Source organism: Myotis lucifugus, unplaced genomic scaffold (genome assembly GCF_000147115.1).
Source record: "Myotis lucifugus unplaced genomic scaffold, Myoluc2.0 scaffold_61, whole genome shotgun sequence".
NCBI classification, from domain to species: domain Eukaryota; kingdom Metazoa; phylum Chordata; class Mammalia; order Chiroptera; family Vespertilionidae; genus Myotis; species Myotis lucifugus.
Genome location: NW_005871109.1, coordinates 4,500,833 through 4,517,615, shown reverse-complemented (window position 1 = coordinate 4,517,615; position 16,783 = coordinate 4,500,833). Strand labels below are relative to the sequence as shown.

General features: G+C 34.9%; 1 protein-coding gene across 2 annotated transcripts in view; it reads left to right on the top strand.

Moving 5' to 3' along the window:
• Nucleotides 1-16,783, top strand: part of IPO7 (importin 7) — a 65,102-nt gene that overhangs the window by 14,402 nt on the left and 33,917 nt on the right. The window contains exons 2-6 of one of the 2 annotated variants that reach the window (XM_006089638.3): nucleotides 4,075-4,156; nucleotides 9,643-9,796; nucleotides 10,251-10,409; nucleotides 13,560-13,716; nucleotides 15,111-15,200. In XM_006089638.3, the coding sequence (XP_006089700.1) occupies nucleotides 4,075-4,156; nucleotides 9,643-9,796; nucleotides 10,251-10,409; nucleotides 13,560-13,716; nucleotides 15,111-15,200 (642 nt within the window). The remainder of the gene's footprint in view (nucleotides 1-4,074; nucleotides 4,157-9,642; nucleotides 9,797-10,250; nucleotides 10,410-13,559; nucleotides 13,717-15,110; nucleotides 15,201-16,783) is intronic. The other variant, XM_023754551.1, reaches the window with a different exon arrangement.

Below are 16,783 nucleotides of genomic sequence, written 5' to 3'. Positions count from 1 at the left end.
ACCAAAAGGTTGTGGGTTCAGTCCCTGGTTGGGGCACATATGGGAGGCAGTGGATCGATGTCTGTCTGTCTGTCTCTCTCTCTCTCTCTCTCTCTCTCAAATCAATACATTTACTTGATACTAAAACTCTTCTATGGCTTTCAGCTTTCATCATGGTTAGGTTTTCCCCACTAAGATGATGATAAAAAATAGATACCATGACCATGGCTGGGTAGCTCAGTTGGTTAGAGCATCCTCCCGATACACCAAGGTTGTGGGGTTTAATCTCCAATCAGGGCACATACAAGAACCAACCAATGAATGCATAAATAAGTAGAACAAGTTGATGTTTCTCTCTCTCTCTCTCTCTCTCTCTCTCTCTCTCAAATCAATACATTTTAAAAAAGATAGATACCGTGGTTCCCTTTAATTACTCTTGCAGTTTTATTTTTTTATACTTAAACTTGAAATTAGAAATTGGTAGAGGTCCTTTGTTAATGTAACACTTACGGAGTACCTGTTGTGCTGTAGGAAGACATAGTGAGTGGAATATGCTCACTTATGCGTAGCTATCCACCCAACAAAAACAGTGGTGGTTTTGTTCTTTTAGCATGACTCCTAAGCATAAACCAATAACTTCATTTGGGGTTCCAATCATAGAAAGCAGTCTTTTTCAACTCAGAAGGAAAAACTGCAAAATCGGGACCTCAAGAGAGTGTTGTATATACAAAACCATATATATATGCTGTATTTTATGGGTGATTTAAAGAGCTAAAGATTAATTTGGCAATATTTAGTTTTTGCTTTAGTACACACACTCTTAAAAAGATGAGATTGTACTGTATATGGATATAGAAACAACATTTGTTATGTTTTGATATTCGCTAAATGTTTTCCATATTTAAGACTTAGCACAGCCGGCATGGCTCAGTGGTTGACGTCATCCTATGAACCAGGAGGTCATGGTTCGATTCTGGTCAGGGCACATGCCTAGGTTGCGAGCTCAGTCCCCATTGGTGGCGTGTAGAAGGCAGCTGATCAATAATTCTCTTTCACCATTGTTGTTTCTATCTCTCTTCCCCTCTCCATTCCTCTCTGCAATCAATAAAAATAATGTAAAAAAATTTAAAAGGACTTAGATTTACTGAATTAACTTGTTCAAGAGTTAAAAATGTAGAAAGTGACATCACCTGTACAGGGTGGGGTAAAAGTAGATTTATAATTGTTTATATGAAAAATAATACAATAATTAATAAATAATAATACAGGAATAAACTTCCAGGTTCTCACAAATGTAAGTCTTTTGCCCCATCCTGTATTTATAGCAAGACTATCTGATCCCAGCAGTCCATTCCAGATGTTCATAATTTGATGCAGCAGATAAGATATATTCTGTAATATAAGTGGCCTTAAAAGTGCTATAGTCATAATATGGATAGTAGTGTCCTTTGGGGGCTAATCTGTCTACCCCTTAAATATAAATACCCTTTTTCACTCTACAATGCCTCTGGATGATCACAACTGCTTCCAAGGCGTTTTTTGTTTGTTGTTTCATTCAATAATTTAAAAAAATATTTTAAATGCCAACCCTCATGAGGTACTGGGCATACAAACAGTATAGTCCCTACTGTCACTGAAGCTTAAACTCTAATTAATAGGAAAGGGAGGTGTAAAGCCAGAACTAGGTTGGTGTTGATGGGAATGGATAATTAATATGGATATATTAATTATATAAGCATTTTGGGTATTGGGTTGATAGGGCCTGATGCATTGAAGAGGGAAGTATTAAAGATGACATTCAGGTTTCAGACAGGAATGACTGAGGATAGTGATGAGGTAGTGTAAGGAAATAGAGTCACAGCTTTAGGGGAAAAGATAGTTTGAACATAATAAATGTGAGCAACTTGGGAGAATGAAGATAGGGTATTATTAAATAGATCTGTTAGAATGATTTGAACTGGATATAACATATTTGACATTTTGTTTAAAGATGGGTTGGATGAAATCGCCTGGGAGTGGAAAAGACTTCCTATGACTGAGTCCTGGCACCAAGTTCTAGCATTTATATTAAATAGAATGAGAAACTAGCAAAAGCGTCTGAGAAAGGGCCAAGAAAAGTTGTGTAGGAATTGCATAGATTAAAGGGTTTCAAGAAACTAACAGTCGTTAACTGTGTTCAGATCTATTTAGAGCACTGAAAGGGGCAAATACCTCACCTTCATCCACTTAATTACTCCTGTTCAGTTCTTGAATTTAAGCATTACTTCTCTGAATTAGGAGATTCTCCTTTTGATTATACCATTATGTCCTCAACTTCTTCATTGTACTTTACTGCAATTGCCTGTTTACCTTGTTTTTCTTCATTAAACTCTTAAATTTCCATGAGGTCATGGAGCCTCATTGGTTCTGTTCAAACCTATATTTACAGCTCCTGGCAATGGTGTCTTGCACCAAGAACACCTACATAAATAAATTTTGGCCCGACCAGCGTGGCTCAGTGGTTGAGTGTCGACCTGTGAACCAGAAGGTCACGGTTTGATTCCTGGTCAGAGCACATGCCCAGATTGCCGACTCAATCCCCAGTGTGGGGCATGCAGCCGATCAATGATGCTCTCTTATCATTAATATTTCTATCTCTCCCTCTCCCTTCATCTCTGAAATCAATAAAAATATTTTAAAAAAATAAATAAATTTTGGAGTGACTGAATAAAGTATCATTCTATGTTCTAATGTGGAAGAAATTTTTTATATCCAAAAGAACATTTTGTTTTGAAGAATATTTGTGGGAGATAAGGATGAAAGAGGAAACAAATAAAAATCACTGTTCATGCCCTGACTGGTTTGGCTCAGTGGATAGAGCGTCGGCCTGCGGACTGAAGGGTCCCAGGTTCAATTCCGGTCAATGGCATGTACCTGAGTTGCGGGCACATCCCGGGGGTGGGGGTGGGGGGTGCAGGAGGCAGCTGATTGATGTTTCTCTCTCATCAATGTTTCTGACTCTCTATCCCTCTCCCTTCTGCTCTGTAAAGAGTCAATAAAATATATTTTTTTAAAAATCACTTCATGTAAACGTGTGCAGAAGAATACTAAAACATGGGTTGGAAGGAGGAGATGAAATTCTATGTGGTAGTTAAATCGTGGGAGAGGGAGTGAAACAGAAAACACAAGAAAGGATTTAACTTGAAGGTTAAGTTCTTTTTTAAAAAATTGGGAGCAAATATGACAGATTTAGGAATCGTAAAGTAAGTTTTTTGTACTGTTAATGAAAGTGACCCAGGTTCCTAGTATAAGATTTGGAAAACAAAATATATCAAAAATAGCTCCTTGCTCGGCTGTTTGTGGCTCAGTGATTGAGCGTCAGCCCATGAACCAGGAGGTCCTGATTCAATTCCTGGTCAGGGCACATGCCTGAGTTTTTGGGCTTGATCCCCAGTGGGGGCCATGCAGAAAGCAGCCAATCAGTGATTCTCTCTCATCATTGATGTTTCTAACCCCCAGTTTCTCTTTCTGAAATCAATAAAAACATGTTTTTTTAAAAAAAGAATGGCTCCTCAATAATCCCACTATCCCAGAGATAATTAACATTTTCGATGTATTTTGTTTCCTATATATATTGCAATGCATATGCTTATAAAATATTTATTAAATTATTGTCATAGTTTGTATTCTACTTTTATTGAATGTTCAAAATGTTATTTTTTAATTTTTCTATTGAAATATAACATGCATATAGAAAAGTGATCATTAGGATACAGTTGATTGATTTTTACAAGCTGAACATAACGTTTCTATGGAGAAATTATTACTGAATTGGGGAAATAGGTGTCACAGAGGATATTGATTTTGAGCTACTGACACCAGTGTAGGCTAAGAATGCTAACTGGGGTAAATGGGAAATGCAGTAGAATGCAGGCAAATGCAAACACCCCAAATGTTTTAGGAGTTAGGATGTTAAATTTTTTTTGAGTTATTATAGGTGAGTGACAGAAAAGAAGACTGGAACCAGTTTACAGAGAGCCTTTTGTGACAGCCAAACCGTGGGATAGAGTACTGAGAATATTTGCTGAAATTTAAAATGTATGTTTTTGTTTATAGGCACACAAGTCTCTGAATTTTGTTTCGACACTGCTTCAGATTACTATGTCAGAACAACTGGATTTACCTGTGAGACAAGCAGGCAAGTTTCCTGAATTATTTTCTTGAGTGTATGTAAATATCTTGTTTAAAAGGTTTACGGTTGAATAACAGAAATATCCTGGATGGCCCATCAGTGATTTTCTTCCCTGAAAATCGGTTTACCTTTATGTGTTTTCTGCAAACTGCAGGTGCTTTGATATTTGGTGGCAGAGTTTAATTTAAAGGAATGTAGTATTTCATTGCATTAAAAGAGAAGTGGGAAAGAGAAATGGATGGGGTTTATTAAAAGACTCTTTGCTGCCCTAGCTGGTTTGGCTCAGTGGATAGAGCATCAGCCTGTGGACTAAAGGGTCCCTGGTTCGATTCTGGTCAAGGGCACCTTGGTTGCAGGCTCCATCCCCAACCAATTGATGTGTCTCTCTCATATTGATATTTCTCTCTGTCTCCCTTCTCCCAGTCTCTCTAAAAACACCAATGGAGAAAATATCCTCAGGTGAGGATTAACAACAACACAAAAAGATTCTTTGTTTATGTGATTGTACCTTACAGCTACTTGCTTTTACTGTTCATTACATTTTTAAAAAGTACTATTTCTTAGTTCAGATTTTAGCGAGATATTAAGCAATTCCTTCAGTATCAAAGTCTGAAAATGTGGCACACTACTTCTGATATTATCTGTTAGTCTGCAAAATAATGGATTTATATGTTCATGTTTTATTTACTTGCAGATATATAAATTTCATAGGAAATATAAAATACTAATAATTTCGTCATTCTAGAAAAACAGTTTATAATTTATATTCTGGTGTTATTTCTTACCATTTTTTCATTACACCAATTTTGATTTTTTTTTTAAAAAAAAGGGTGCTTTTTTTCTTTCTTTAGTGCAGGGGTGTGGAACCTTTTTTCTGCCAAGGGACATTTAGATATTTATAACATCATTCATACAGGCTATACAGAATTACCAACTTAAAAATTAGCCTGCTATATTTGGTCAAAAATTTAATTAACCCACCCCTAATGCCTTGACAGGGCCAGACCAAGTAATTTCGCAGGCCTTTTATGGCTCGATGGCCAGACATCCCACACCCCTGCTTTAAGTGTATAGTAAGCATTTGCCTTTTCTTACATAATGTTTGTCTTAAAAGTTATATTCACTGTAATGTGCCATATGCAGTAAACTATTTCTCAATTGTTAGGATTTGATCTCAGGTCTGTTCATTAACAGATGAATTTCCAGTGCCTAAAATATTGCCTGACACATTGAGGATACTCAGTAAATAAATATAATGTAATTGCTTCATGGTTAAAAAAAAAATAAGTTGGTATATAAGTTACACAATAATGGAACCTTTTTAAAAATATATTTTTATTGATTTCAGAGAGGAAGGGGGAGGGAGAGAGAGAAATAGAAACATCAATGATGAGAGAGAATCATTGCTTGGCTGCTTCCTGCATGCCCCCTACTGGAGATCGAGCCTGGAACCTGGGTATGTGCCCTTGACTGGAATCGAACCTGGGGCCCTTCAGTTTGCAGGCCGACGCTCTATTCACTGAGCCAAACCAGCTAGGGCAGTGGAACCTTTTTTGTACCTAGAAAATGTAGTAATTAACTGGGCCCTGATCAGCAGTGAATCTTTTTTTTTTAGTTTAATATTTTTTATTGATTTCAGAGAGGAAGAGAGTGATAGAAATATCAATTATGGCAGAGAATCATTGATTGGCTGCCTCCTGCACACCTCTCCACTGGGGATCCAGCCTGCAACCTGGGCATGTGTCCTGACCAGGAATCGAACCAGAAACCTGGTTCATAGGTTGATGCTCAATCATTGAGCAACACCAGCTGGGCCAGTGAATCTTTTTATAAATTTCTAATTAAATAGAAAAATTTGCTTTGATTATTTTAACTGTCATTTCTTTGTTTTGCTAACAAAGTTGACATTTTCCCCATTTGGTTATTTTTTTATATAAGAATCTTTGCCTTTAAATCTCAGTTTTTATTAATATGTTGGAAGTGTTTGGCATTTAGGGGGATCTTAACACATTTTAGAGACTTCATTATGTTAGTGTGTGTTATGTGGCTCTGATTCCTGGTCACCCTATGAACAAGGGAGGTACACAATATCCCATCCTCAACAGCCCTTGCACAGTTCATATAGAAGTGTGCCTATGGCTTCTTTTATGGAGTCACTCCATCTCATATTTATTCTTCCTTTTTTCTTGGTGCCTCATATTTTTCCCAGCATTATTATCTTTTCCAATGAACCATGCCTCTTATGATGTGCCAAAAGTAGAACAGCTTCAGTTTTGTCATTTTTGTCTCCAGTGATGTTTCAGGCTTAATTTGCTCTAGGATTCACTTGTCTTTCTGGTAGTCCAGGGTATCTGTAGAATAAAATTAAATGTTACTAGGAAGGTTTTTGTTTAGTATTACAAAAACAGAAGCAACGAAACTATGGAATTGGTAAAATACATAATCATTCTTTGTTGTTGTTTTTGTTTGTTTAAAGTATTACATATGTCTCATTTTTCCCCATTGGCCCCACCCAGCCACTCCTACCCCCGAGGGCAAGCCCCCAGTGTCTGTGTCCATTGGTTATGCTAATATGCATGTGTACAAGTCCTTTGGTTGATCTCTAAACGCCCCCCCTCCCTTGCCCCTTGTCTCTGGATCTATTTTTGTTCATCAGTTTGTGTTGATCATTATATCCCACATATGAGTAAGATCATGTGATATTTATCTTTCTCAGACTGGCTTATTTCACTTAGCATAATGCTCTCCAGTTCCATCCATGCTGTTGCAAATGGTAAAAGTTCCTTCTTTTTTATAGCAGCGTAGTATTCCATTGTGTCGATCTTCCACAGTTTTTTAATCCATTCATCTGCTGATGGGCCATTAGGCTATTTCCAAATCTTAGCTTTTGTAAATTATGCTGCTATGATCATAGGGGTGCATATGTCCTTTCTGATTGGTGTTTCTTTTTTCTTGGGATATAGTCCTAGAAGTAGGATCACTGGGTTAAATGGGAGTTCCATTTTTAACTTTTTGAGGAAACTCCATACTGTCTTCCACAGTGGCTGCACCAGTCTGCATTCCCACCAGCAGTGCACGAGTGTTCCTTTTTCTCTGCATCCTCTCCAGCACTTGTCGTTTGTTGATTTGTTGATGATAGCCATTCTGACAGGTGTGAGATGGTACCTCATTATTGTTTTGATTTGCATCTCTTGGGTGATGAGTGACTTTGAGCTCGTTTTCATATGTCTTGGCCTTCTGTATATCCTCTTTCGAAAAGTGTCTATTTAGGTCCTTTGCCCATTTTTTATTGGATTGTTCATAGTCATTCTTTTAAAAGTTACATCATTGTAATAATTAAATGATACTCTGTAGTGTGTAGTACTTTGTAGTTTCATCTACTAGACTTTGAGAGATTCTGTCTTTATAGTTGTAGTGGAGTTCTTACATTCTGGATGGAGTAGACCAGTGGTTCCCAACCTTCTGGCCCTTTAAATACAGTTCCTCATGTTGTGACCCAACCATAAAATTATTTTCGTTGCTACTTCATAACTGTAATGTTGCTACTGTTATGAATCTTTATGTAAATATCTGGTATGCAGGATGGTCTTAGGCGACCCCTATGAAAGGGTCGTTCGACCGCCAAAGGGGTCGCGACCCACAGGTTGAGAACCGCTGGAGTGGACTGAATCATGAGATTTTCTGCAGTGCAGTTCTCACTTGTTGGACCAGTCAACTTTTAATATACCAAATCAACACGTTGTACAAATAAGTATCTATACCCCATTCCTTTGTGCATAACAGTAGAAGGAAATATTGTATCAAACTCTTATTTTGGTCTGTGTTCTGTTTTGGAGCTAAAGAATCAAAATTCTAGTAGTAGTATTGATCTGAAATATATCAGTCCCAAATACTGAGTCAGTGTTTACTGTAGATGTATTTTACCTTAAAACTTTTGTTGAAGGGTATTTTAATATGTAGTCTTAAACTTTTTTAAAAATATTATAATGTGTATTTTAATTTCCTTTTCCTATACATTTGTGATTTAGGGTTCCCTCTCCCTATTCATCCACTCTACTCCCTTCATTTCGGAGGGGGGGCGGATAAAAAGAGTGCTGGATAAAAAGCATTGTTAGCGGTCTAGTTTATTCAAGTTAATTAGCAATGAACATTATACATAATATGTAATTTTGAACACAGCAAATTCTCCCATAAAAATAACATGAATTTGAAGCAGTGTGATTGTGGTGTATGATTGAAGTGCTTAGATTTGTAGACTAAGATTCTTTACATACTATAATTTTTCTATGATAAAAATAACCTTTGTGTGTGTCTTAGTTGGGCTGCTGTAACAGAATACCATACACAGGGTGGCTTATAAATGGAAATTTCTTTCTCACAGTTCTGCAGGCTGAGAAGTCCCAAGATTAAGGCACTAGCATATTTGGTATCTGCTGAGGATCCACTTTCTGGTTCATAGAACCTCAGATAGTAGGAGGGGGGAGCAAGTTCTCTAGGGTCTCTATTATTAAGAGCATTAATCTCATTCATGAGGACAGAGTCCCCAGTCATGTACCAAAGGCCTTAATGGCATCACGTTGGGGATTAGGATTTCAATCTGAATTTTGGGGGCCACAAACATTAACTCTGTAGCAGTGATACTAATTGTAGAAGCGCTATTGGTGTGTATAGGTGGTTTTATCTTTAGAGACTTCATTTAGAAAACTAATTTGTTAAAATTACTCTAAATAGCTTTCCTACAGAAATTAGGATAAAAATTGTTATGAATAAATGTGATATAAAAGGTCTTAACAGTTTAATTTATATTGTGTTTACTTGCAAAGTTATCTTAAGTCTCTGTTTAATAAAAACATTATAGATGACTACTGTAGCTAATTATTAAATTTGTGTTTGTTATCAACTTTTAAAATAAATGTGTTTTATTTTTGAAAGGATAGTGTTACAACAATGGTTGGTCTGAAAGAAAAAAATGGAAGTGTGGACATTTATAAGGGATATTCTCAGTGCTTTCATAGTAAATACTCCGTTGTCAAATTAATCTCTACCCCTGGCTAGATAACTCGGTTGATTAGAACATTGTCCTGATACACCAAGATTGTGGGTTCAGTCCCCGACCAGGGAACATACAAGAATTAACCAATGAATGCACAGATAAGTGGGACAAGAAATCATTGTTTTTCTCTCTTTTTCTTTCTCAAATAATTTTTATTATTTTGTTGTTGTTGTTAATCCTCACTTAAGGATTTCCATTGAATTTTTAGAAAGAGTGGAAGAGAGCGGAAAAGACAGAGAAACATCAATGTGAGAGAAATACATCTATTGGTTGCCTCCTGCACAAACCCTGACCAGGTCCCGGGCTGGGGAGGAGCCTGCAACCAGGTACATGCCCTTGACCGGAATCGAACACGGGACCCTTCGGTCTGCAGTGCTCTAGCCACTGAGCCAAACCGGCTAGGGCTCAAATCATTTTAAAAAATTAATCTATATTTTAGGTGTTATCTATTTGAAGAATATGATAACGCAGTATTGGCCAGATCGCGAGACAGCACCACGGGATATATCCCCTTATACTATTCCAGAAGAAGATCGACATTGTATTCGAGAAAATATTGTAGAGGCCATTATCCACTCTCCTGAGCTCATCAGGTATTTACATATATACATATATATATACATATACATACATTTGTATTTTTTAAAGCTTATCCATTTTTGCAGGTATATAATTTGTGGGGTTTTGGCAGGGGGAAGGAGGTAAGGGAGTCATTTCAGAAAACTTTAACAAATGCTATTACAGGAGAATTTGTTTTATTTTTGTATTGCGATTAAATTTTACATTTATAAAATCAGTAACTTAAACTTCATGTAAAACTTGTGAAACACATTGTGATCAGATGAAAGGAGGTAAAGAAAACTATAGAATGTTGTCATGTAATTTATATCATAGTCTTTTGATCTTTGAAATAGTAGGAACTGAAGTTTTTGCTCAGTAACTAATTTTTGTCTAAACAGACATAAAAAGTTGTGGGGTTTTTTTAGTTAATAAAATTTTATCTAGGTAGCATTTCTTCCTTCTTATTGTTTATTTTTTGACTTTTAGGGTACAGCTTACTACGTGCATTCATCATATCATCAAACATGATTACCCAAGCCGCTGGACTGCCATTGTGGACAAAATTGGCTTTTATCTTCAGTCTGATAACAGTGCTTGTTGGCTAGGAATTCTTCTTTGCCTTTATCAGCTTGTGAAAAATTATGAGTAAGTGTCTCTTTCAATTCCTATATAGTTTTGAGAAGTGGGCAAGTTTGGAAATTTTATACATTAAAATTAGTGAATTATGTTATTTGAATTCAGTGTTTTCTTTTTGAAATAGCTTTCTTATTTTATTTCTGTAGTATCCTCTGTTCATTCAACTAATAAACTACTTGTGCCCTTTTTTCTTAATCATATGTTTCCCTATTCATTTTTTAAAATATGTTTTTATTTCAGAGAAGGGAGAGGGAGAGATATAAACATAAATAATGAGGGAGAGTCATTGATTGGCTGCCTCCTGCATGCCCCCGACTGGGGATCGAACCTGCAACCTGGGCATGTGCCCTGGCCAGGAATTGAACTGGGACTACCTAGTTCATAGGTTGATGCTCAACCACTGAGCCAAGCCAGGCGGGCTTGTAACTATTCAAAAACTGAGTTAACTAACTCTTCAATATGGGCAAATAAAGGCTTTTTTAAAATGTGAAGTGAATCAGAGTACATTGAGCATTAGAGCTCTATTCTGGCTTTCTGTGAATCTTTATCTTAATTTAGGATCTTGATAACTTACAAGAACCTATCTCTAATTCTTTAAGAAGAATATGTTGGAATTTCATATGACTAGTTTTAATTATTGTGTTTTGAGGGAATCACAATCACCTATTTCAGTGTTTGCATATTTGAGCAAATTATAGTTCCTATCAGTATCAGTAAGACATTGTTTTAGACCAAGGAATCATCTTAGATCTGGGTTTAGGGATCAGGAAAGAAAAAGCCTAACCTTGGAAGTTGAGGTATATAGCACTAAAAGTAGTAAGTCAAATGTAAAAGGGGTTTTCTCTAGTGGTGTGAAAATAATGAAATTGATAGGCACATTAAAGTTTCGACATTAGAAAATTATGAGGAAGGATTGAAGAACACTTACACCATGATGGTGGCTTTATTTCCAGTCCTAAAAGCTACACAGATGCCATTGTGAGCCCTTTAATTCTGGGGCTTCTATTTAGCCTATGATACCCTTTTGGGTCCCAATTCAAAGTAGCTCATGAACTGCTGCTTTTGTTCTGAGCAGGAGAGAAATATACCATTTACAGCATTGGTACTGGTGTTTTCTTGTGTTTCCACCAGCTACCCATCTTTCTGCTAAGGAATGTTCCAGCTGTTGCTCCAACCTCTGTCAGAGTGCCAGTTGTAGTTCTGGTAAGTGAGTGACTAAAATGAGAGAGAATTACAATAATAAGCTGTCGTTGTCTGAGGAAGTTCAAGTCTCTCCTATCCTATAATATTAGCAGGAGAGAATTTGACAGGGATTTTTAACAATGGGAGACAGGAGGCTGCTGCAATATTGGATTTCCAGTTCATTTTCAGCCAGTGTTTGGTTGTGGAGCACAAGGTGTTCACAAGGGATCTGTGTGGACTGAAGCAGTTCTAAGAAAATTCATGGAGAAATTGGAAGTTGTGGTGGCCTTCAGGAGCATAGATCCTCAGGAAAAACTTGTCAGTTGAAGGAGCACAGAAGGAGCATTTGAAGAGGAAGGAATGTCATACTATATGGAATAGTGTGAACAAAAAGAAAGGTACAGAGGTGGAAATGAGATACTGTCTTTAGTGGGTAGTTAGGAGACTACTATGGTATGGATACTTTCTGTTGAGAATTTGGGGGTAGTTTTGGACTTGTAAATTGGAACTGTGTTAAAGAGGGTTTTGAATGTCATGATGGGAATTTTGTATGTGATATTTTAGATACTGATGAACCATTGAAGGTTTTTGTATTTTATTTTTTTTAACAAAAGTTATGGGCTAGTATTTAAGTATTTTCTATCAACATAGCTCACCAGATGGACACACTGTAGCCTTGTAGTCAGCTTTTATTGGTGTCACATTTTCACATATTCAGGAACTTTCGGGTCTTATGGAAAGTGCAAATGGCTTCCTTTTATATAAATAGTTATATTGACTCAGAAATGGAGGGATAACCTTTTCAATTGTGTTCTCAGCAGATAATCGGTCAGTTTCATTGTTTAACAGTCTCAGTCATTATTTGTGTGAACATTTCTCTTGGTATTTTTTATTCTTGGCAATTGACCTCAGTTCTCATTTTCCCCAGTAAATAGCTAAAAAAATCTAGCCTTTTAAGAGTGTCTACCTTTACCTTTTAAAAAGGTGCTCAGATATGCAATTCTTAAATACATTTCCCTTCTTCAAAAAGTCTACCAGTAGATAAAACGATTCTGGTAAAAGAAAGCCTATTTAAAGCCTTTTAAATAACCTAATTTAAAAATTCGATGTTTAAAATTTCTTTTTTGAAATAAAGCATCAAACTTTTTAATAATACAGTTAAAATGCTAAAGAATCTGTATGTGAAAATATCTTAGTTAGGTTAGCAATGCTTTACACATAATCTTGGAGCAAAAAGTGATTCAGAATTCAGGATTTTTTTGGATTTTAGAAAGATTCACATAATAAATGTTATGTAATGTTCCTAGAAATCTGTACTAGCACTCAATAGTATTATTACTGTATTAGCAATGAAGTATGTGAATAGTCTCTCCAAATGGAATAAATGAAATCATAAATAGCCTGTTGAGGTCGGTTTTTGTTGCCAGATGAGTTATTTTAAAAAAACTTTTGGTTTATATTGCTTTTAGAGTATTTTTACGTTATAGATGCCACTCTGTGTTAATACTCTTGGTATATAAATTACTTAAGGATGATAATAATATGATTGCTTTTATATCTATCAGCTATTAAGTTTAAAAGCAAACCATTGTACCTCCTCAGTTATACAGTATTCAGAATTAGAAATAGCATAGTGAAGTGGTTAACAGTACAAACCCTGGTTCTTGACTGTTAAGGTTCATACCTAGATGTGTATACTGGGAAAGATATCTAACTTGTCTATGCCTCAGTTTCTTTAGCTATAGAAAAGAGGATACTAATGGGGCCTTAAAGATTAGACCTCATGATAATGCTGAGTAAATTTTAGATATCCTATTATTATTTGAAGTTTTTCTAAAGTTGCTTTTGGTTGCATAGTAGGTTTTTCTTCTATTTGCTTATATTTGTGTGAACAGACCAGTAGTTTAAATTGATATGTTGTCTAAATAAAATTGTAAAATAAATTCTTATAGAAATAGTTTGTATTCTTACCTAAAGGTACAAGAAACCAGAGGAACGGACTCCATTGGTAGCAGCAATGCAGCATTTCCTGCCAGTGCTAAAGGACCGTTTTATTCAGCTTCTTTCTGATCAGTCTGATCAGTCTGTTCTCATTCAGAAACAAATTTTTAAGATCTTCTATGCTCTTGTTCAGGTAATTTTTATAAAGCAGTTTTTAAGTATAAAAAGTCAGTGTGTCTAGATTAAGAGAATGATTTGCTAGTCAAATATAAGTTGCCAAAATTAGAAATATGTTAAAAGTTCTAACCTAGCATACTTACTCAAATATACAAACAAATCTAATAAATCTTAAATTATAAGTGATCAATCTTAAGTTCTCTTAAACCATCCAACACTATTTACAAAATTAGTAAATTTTTCTTGTACCTTTTACAAGTTTGAAAATAATTTACATCTAACAAGTACTCTGATAATCCACATATACATAGATTGTCCCAATAACTACAAAATCTATTCTTAAGCTTATGTTACACAAAAATACAAATACTGTGGGCTTGACTAGCACATAATGAGCCTCATTGTTTTTGTATTTTGTCCTAATAAATCTTTTTGGGACAATGTTATAGGCTAAGGAAATGGTTGTGTCTCTATTCTCAGTGGCGGGTAATTAGTTAAGAAACAGAGTTTTTTTTTATCAGGATTAAAATTCTTGTTCTTTTTATGCCATATAGCCATAAAAGGATTCATTTCATCTACCAGGACTTTTGGTTCAATTCATGCCTTTCTTACTTTTTAAATTGCATTTAAATATACCTATGACTTTACCTTCACTGAAATTATAACTGTCTCATTCCATTGTTTGGTTGGATTTTGCACGTCTTTGCTAGATCTTTAAAGACAATATCCTAAACCTAAGGGCACTTTAATACCACCATTCCATTTGACTCCTTATGCAATTTTTTTAAAGTGATTTAAATAGACAATGTTAGTATTGCTTCTATTCCCCATCTTTTAGATTAAAAATAAGTTATTTTTGTAAATTATTTTAGGGCATAGGACAGAATGTTTATCATTGCAATGAATTTTTTGAGATTAGCATACCATGTATAAAAGTTTAGGCCCTTCTTACTTGTGAAAATGTCCTAAAATCCTAAATAGGATATTGATTTTATAAGCCTATTAAGAGATAGGATTTATTCCAGGAATGCAAGAATGGATCAACAGTAAGAAATCAGTTTTGTGGTTAATTCTTATATGGAAAGAGGATGTCATTCCTGGTTTAAGTAAAATTCTAAGGAATCGAAATTTCCTTGACTTGATAAAAAAATGTTCACTAGAAATCCACAATAAATATCATACCTTATGGTGAAAATGGAATATATTCCCAGTAATTTGCCAATAAGACAAGGATGCCACTGTCATTGCCACAATTCCCCAGTGTAGGTAACTAATCAAATTTGCCTATGTACAAAAAACAAGAAATACGTATTGAAGGAAATACTTTTTGTAGGTTTTGTGAAGAATAAAAGGAAGTGAAATTCTCTTTTGTAAGGATTTTAAATATAATTAATTTTTATTTTAATTTAGTATACACTACCGCTGGAGCTGATAAACCAACAGAACCTGACAGACTGGATAGAAATTTTAAAGACTGTTGTGAACAGAGATGTACCTAATGTAAGTCTATATTCTCTTATATTACTACAAATAAATATTTAGTTATCTTTTGAGAATTTTAACTGCCATTTCCTGTAACAGTCTTTATAAGGTTACATAATTGACTATGCAGATTTTTTGAGATAGACAAAATTTAATTGTTTACATATGTGAATATACAAAGTAAAAATTTGTAAAGGGTTATTTTATATATTGTTTAAATGTTTATATATCTGTTAATTTCATCCTAATTCTTCTGTTTCTTATCTTCTCAGTCTTGAATTAAGAGCTTATAACATGTATCACCTCACATAGTTATACATTTTTTTCTTATGTAAACTTTTAAGATCTCTTCTCTTAGCAACCTTCAAATATATAATACAGTATTGTTAACTATCATCATCATGCTATACATTACATTTCCAGAACTTATAACTGGAAATTTGTGCCTTTTGACCACCTTCCTAATGATTACTGTGGTAATCGTTTCACAATATATACATACACGGTGTCCCAAAAAAATGTATATACACTGAGTGATTATAAAATCAGTGTTTATTGACATACAGTTCATTTTCAAACTTCAAACAGAATCTACAGAAATGAATAATTTTTTTGGTTAGTGCCTCTTTTCAAACTGATGACCATTCATTGGTCCAGGCACTGCTAATACTGTGAAGCAGTGGAATCTCAGACTTTAAGAATCCTTTAGTTAGGCATTTGTGCACCCTTAATTTTTTAACTGTTTACAGTTTTGTACCTAACATTATCTTTTATGTATTCCCTTAAAAGTCTAGTGGACTTTAGGATAAATTTTCTTTGTTTAAAGCTTCGTCTGGCTTTGCCCATTATTTCAAATCAGTTATACCTGAAAAGGAATGAAAATTGAGTTATCAGCTGTTAAAGGGTGTATACTTTTTTTGGAACAGCCTATATATCAAATCATTATGTTATATACCTTAAACTAATACAATATTACATATAAATTATATATATTTTTTAAAGTCCATAGCTAAATTTTTAGCCTAATAATTTGCAGACATCTGTGAATGGGCAAGAACTTATAAGCTGAAAGTAATTGTTTTGTATGTACCTTCTTTGGCTTAATTTATTTATCAGATGTGTTATGTTGTGTTGTGGTAGTTTGTCCCCCCCCCCCCTTTTTTTTTAAATATATTTATTGTCTAAAGTTTTATATATGTCTCCTTTTTCCCCAATGCCCCCCCCATGTTCCTTTTTATTGCTGAGTAGTATTCCATTATATGGATGTACTATCATTTGTATGCAAGTTGGATATACTAGTTGATGGACATCTTAGTGGTTTCAGAATTTTAGTATTAGTTAAAGCTGCTATGAATGTTCTTACACAAGTCTTTGCAATCACACAGACATATATGTATATATCTTTGTGTATTTATACTAATATTTCTGAAATTAGAGGTCTGAAATGGAGTTTCTTGTGCCTTTTGATTTGAACTATGCAGGTTTTGATTAAGCAACTTGTCATGACCTTGACTTTATTTGGGTCTTGACTAAAATGGATTTAAGCTTTTAAAAAATTATCATCCCCCCCCCCCCCAACTTATGAGAGAAAGTATGGAGGT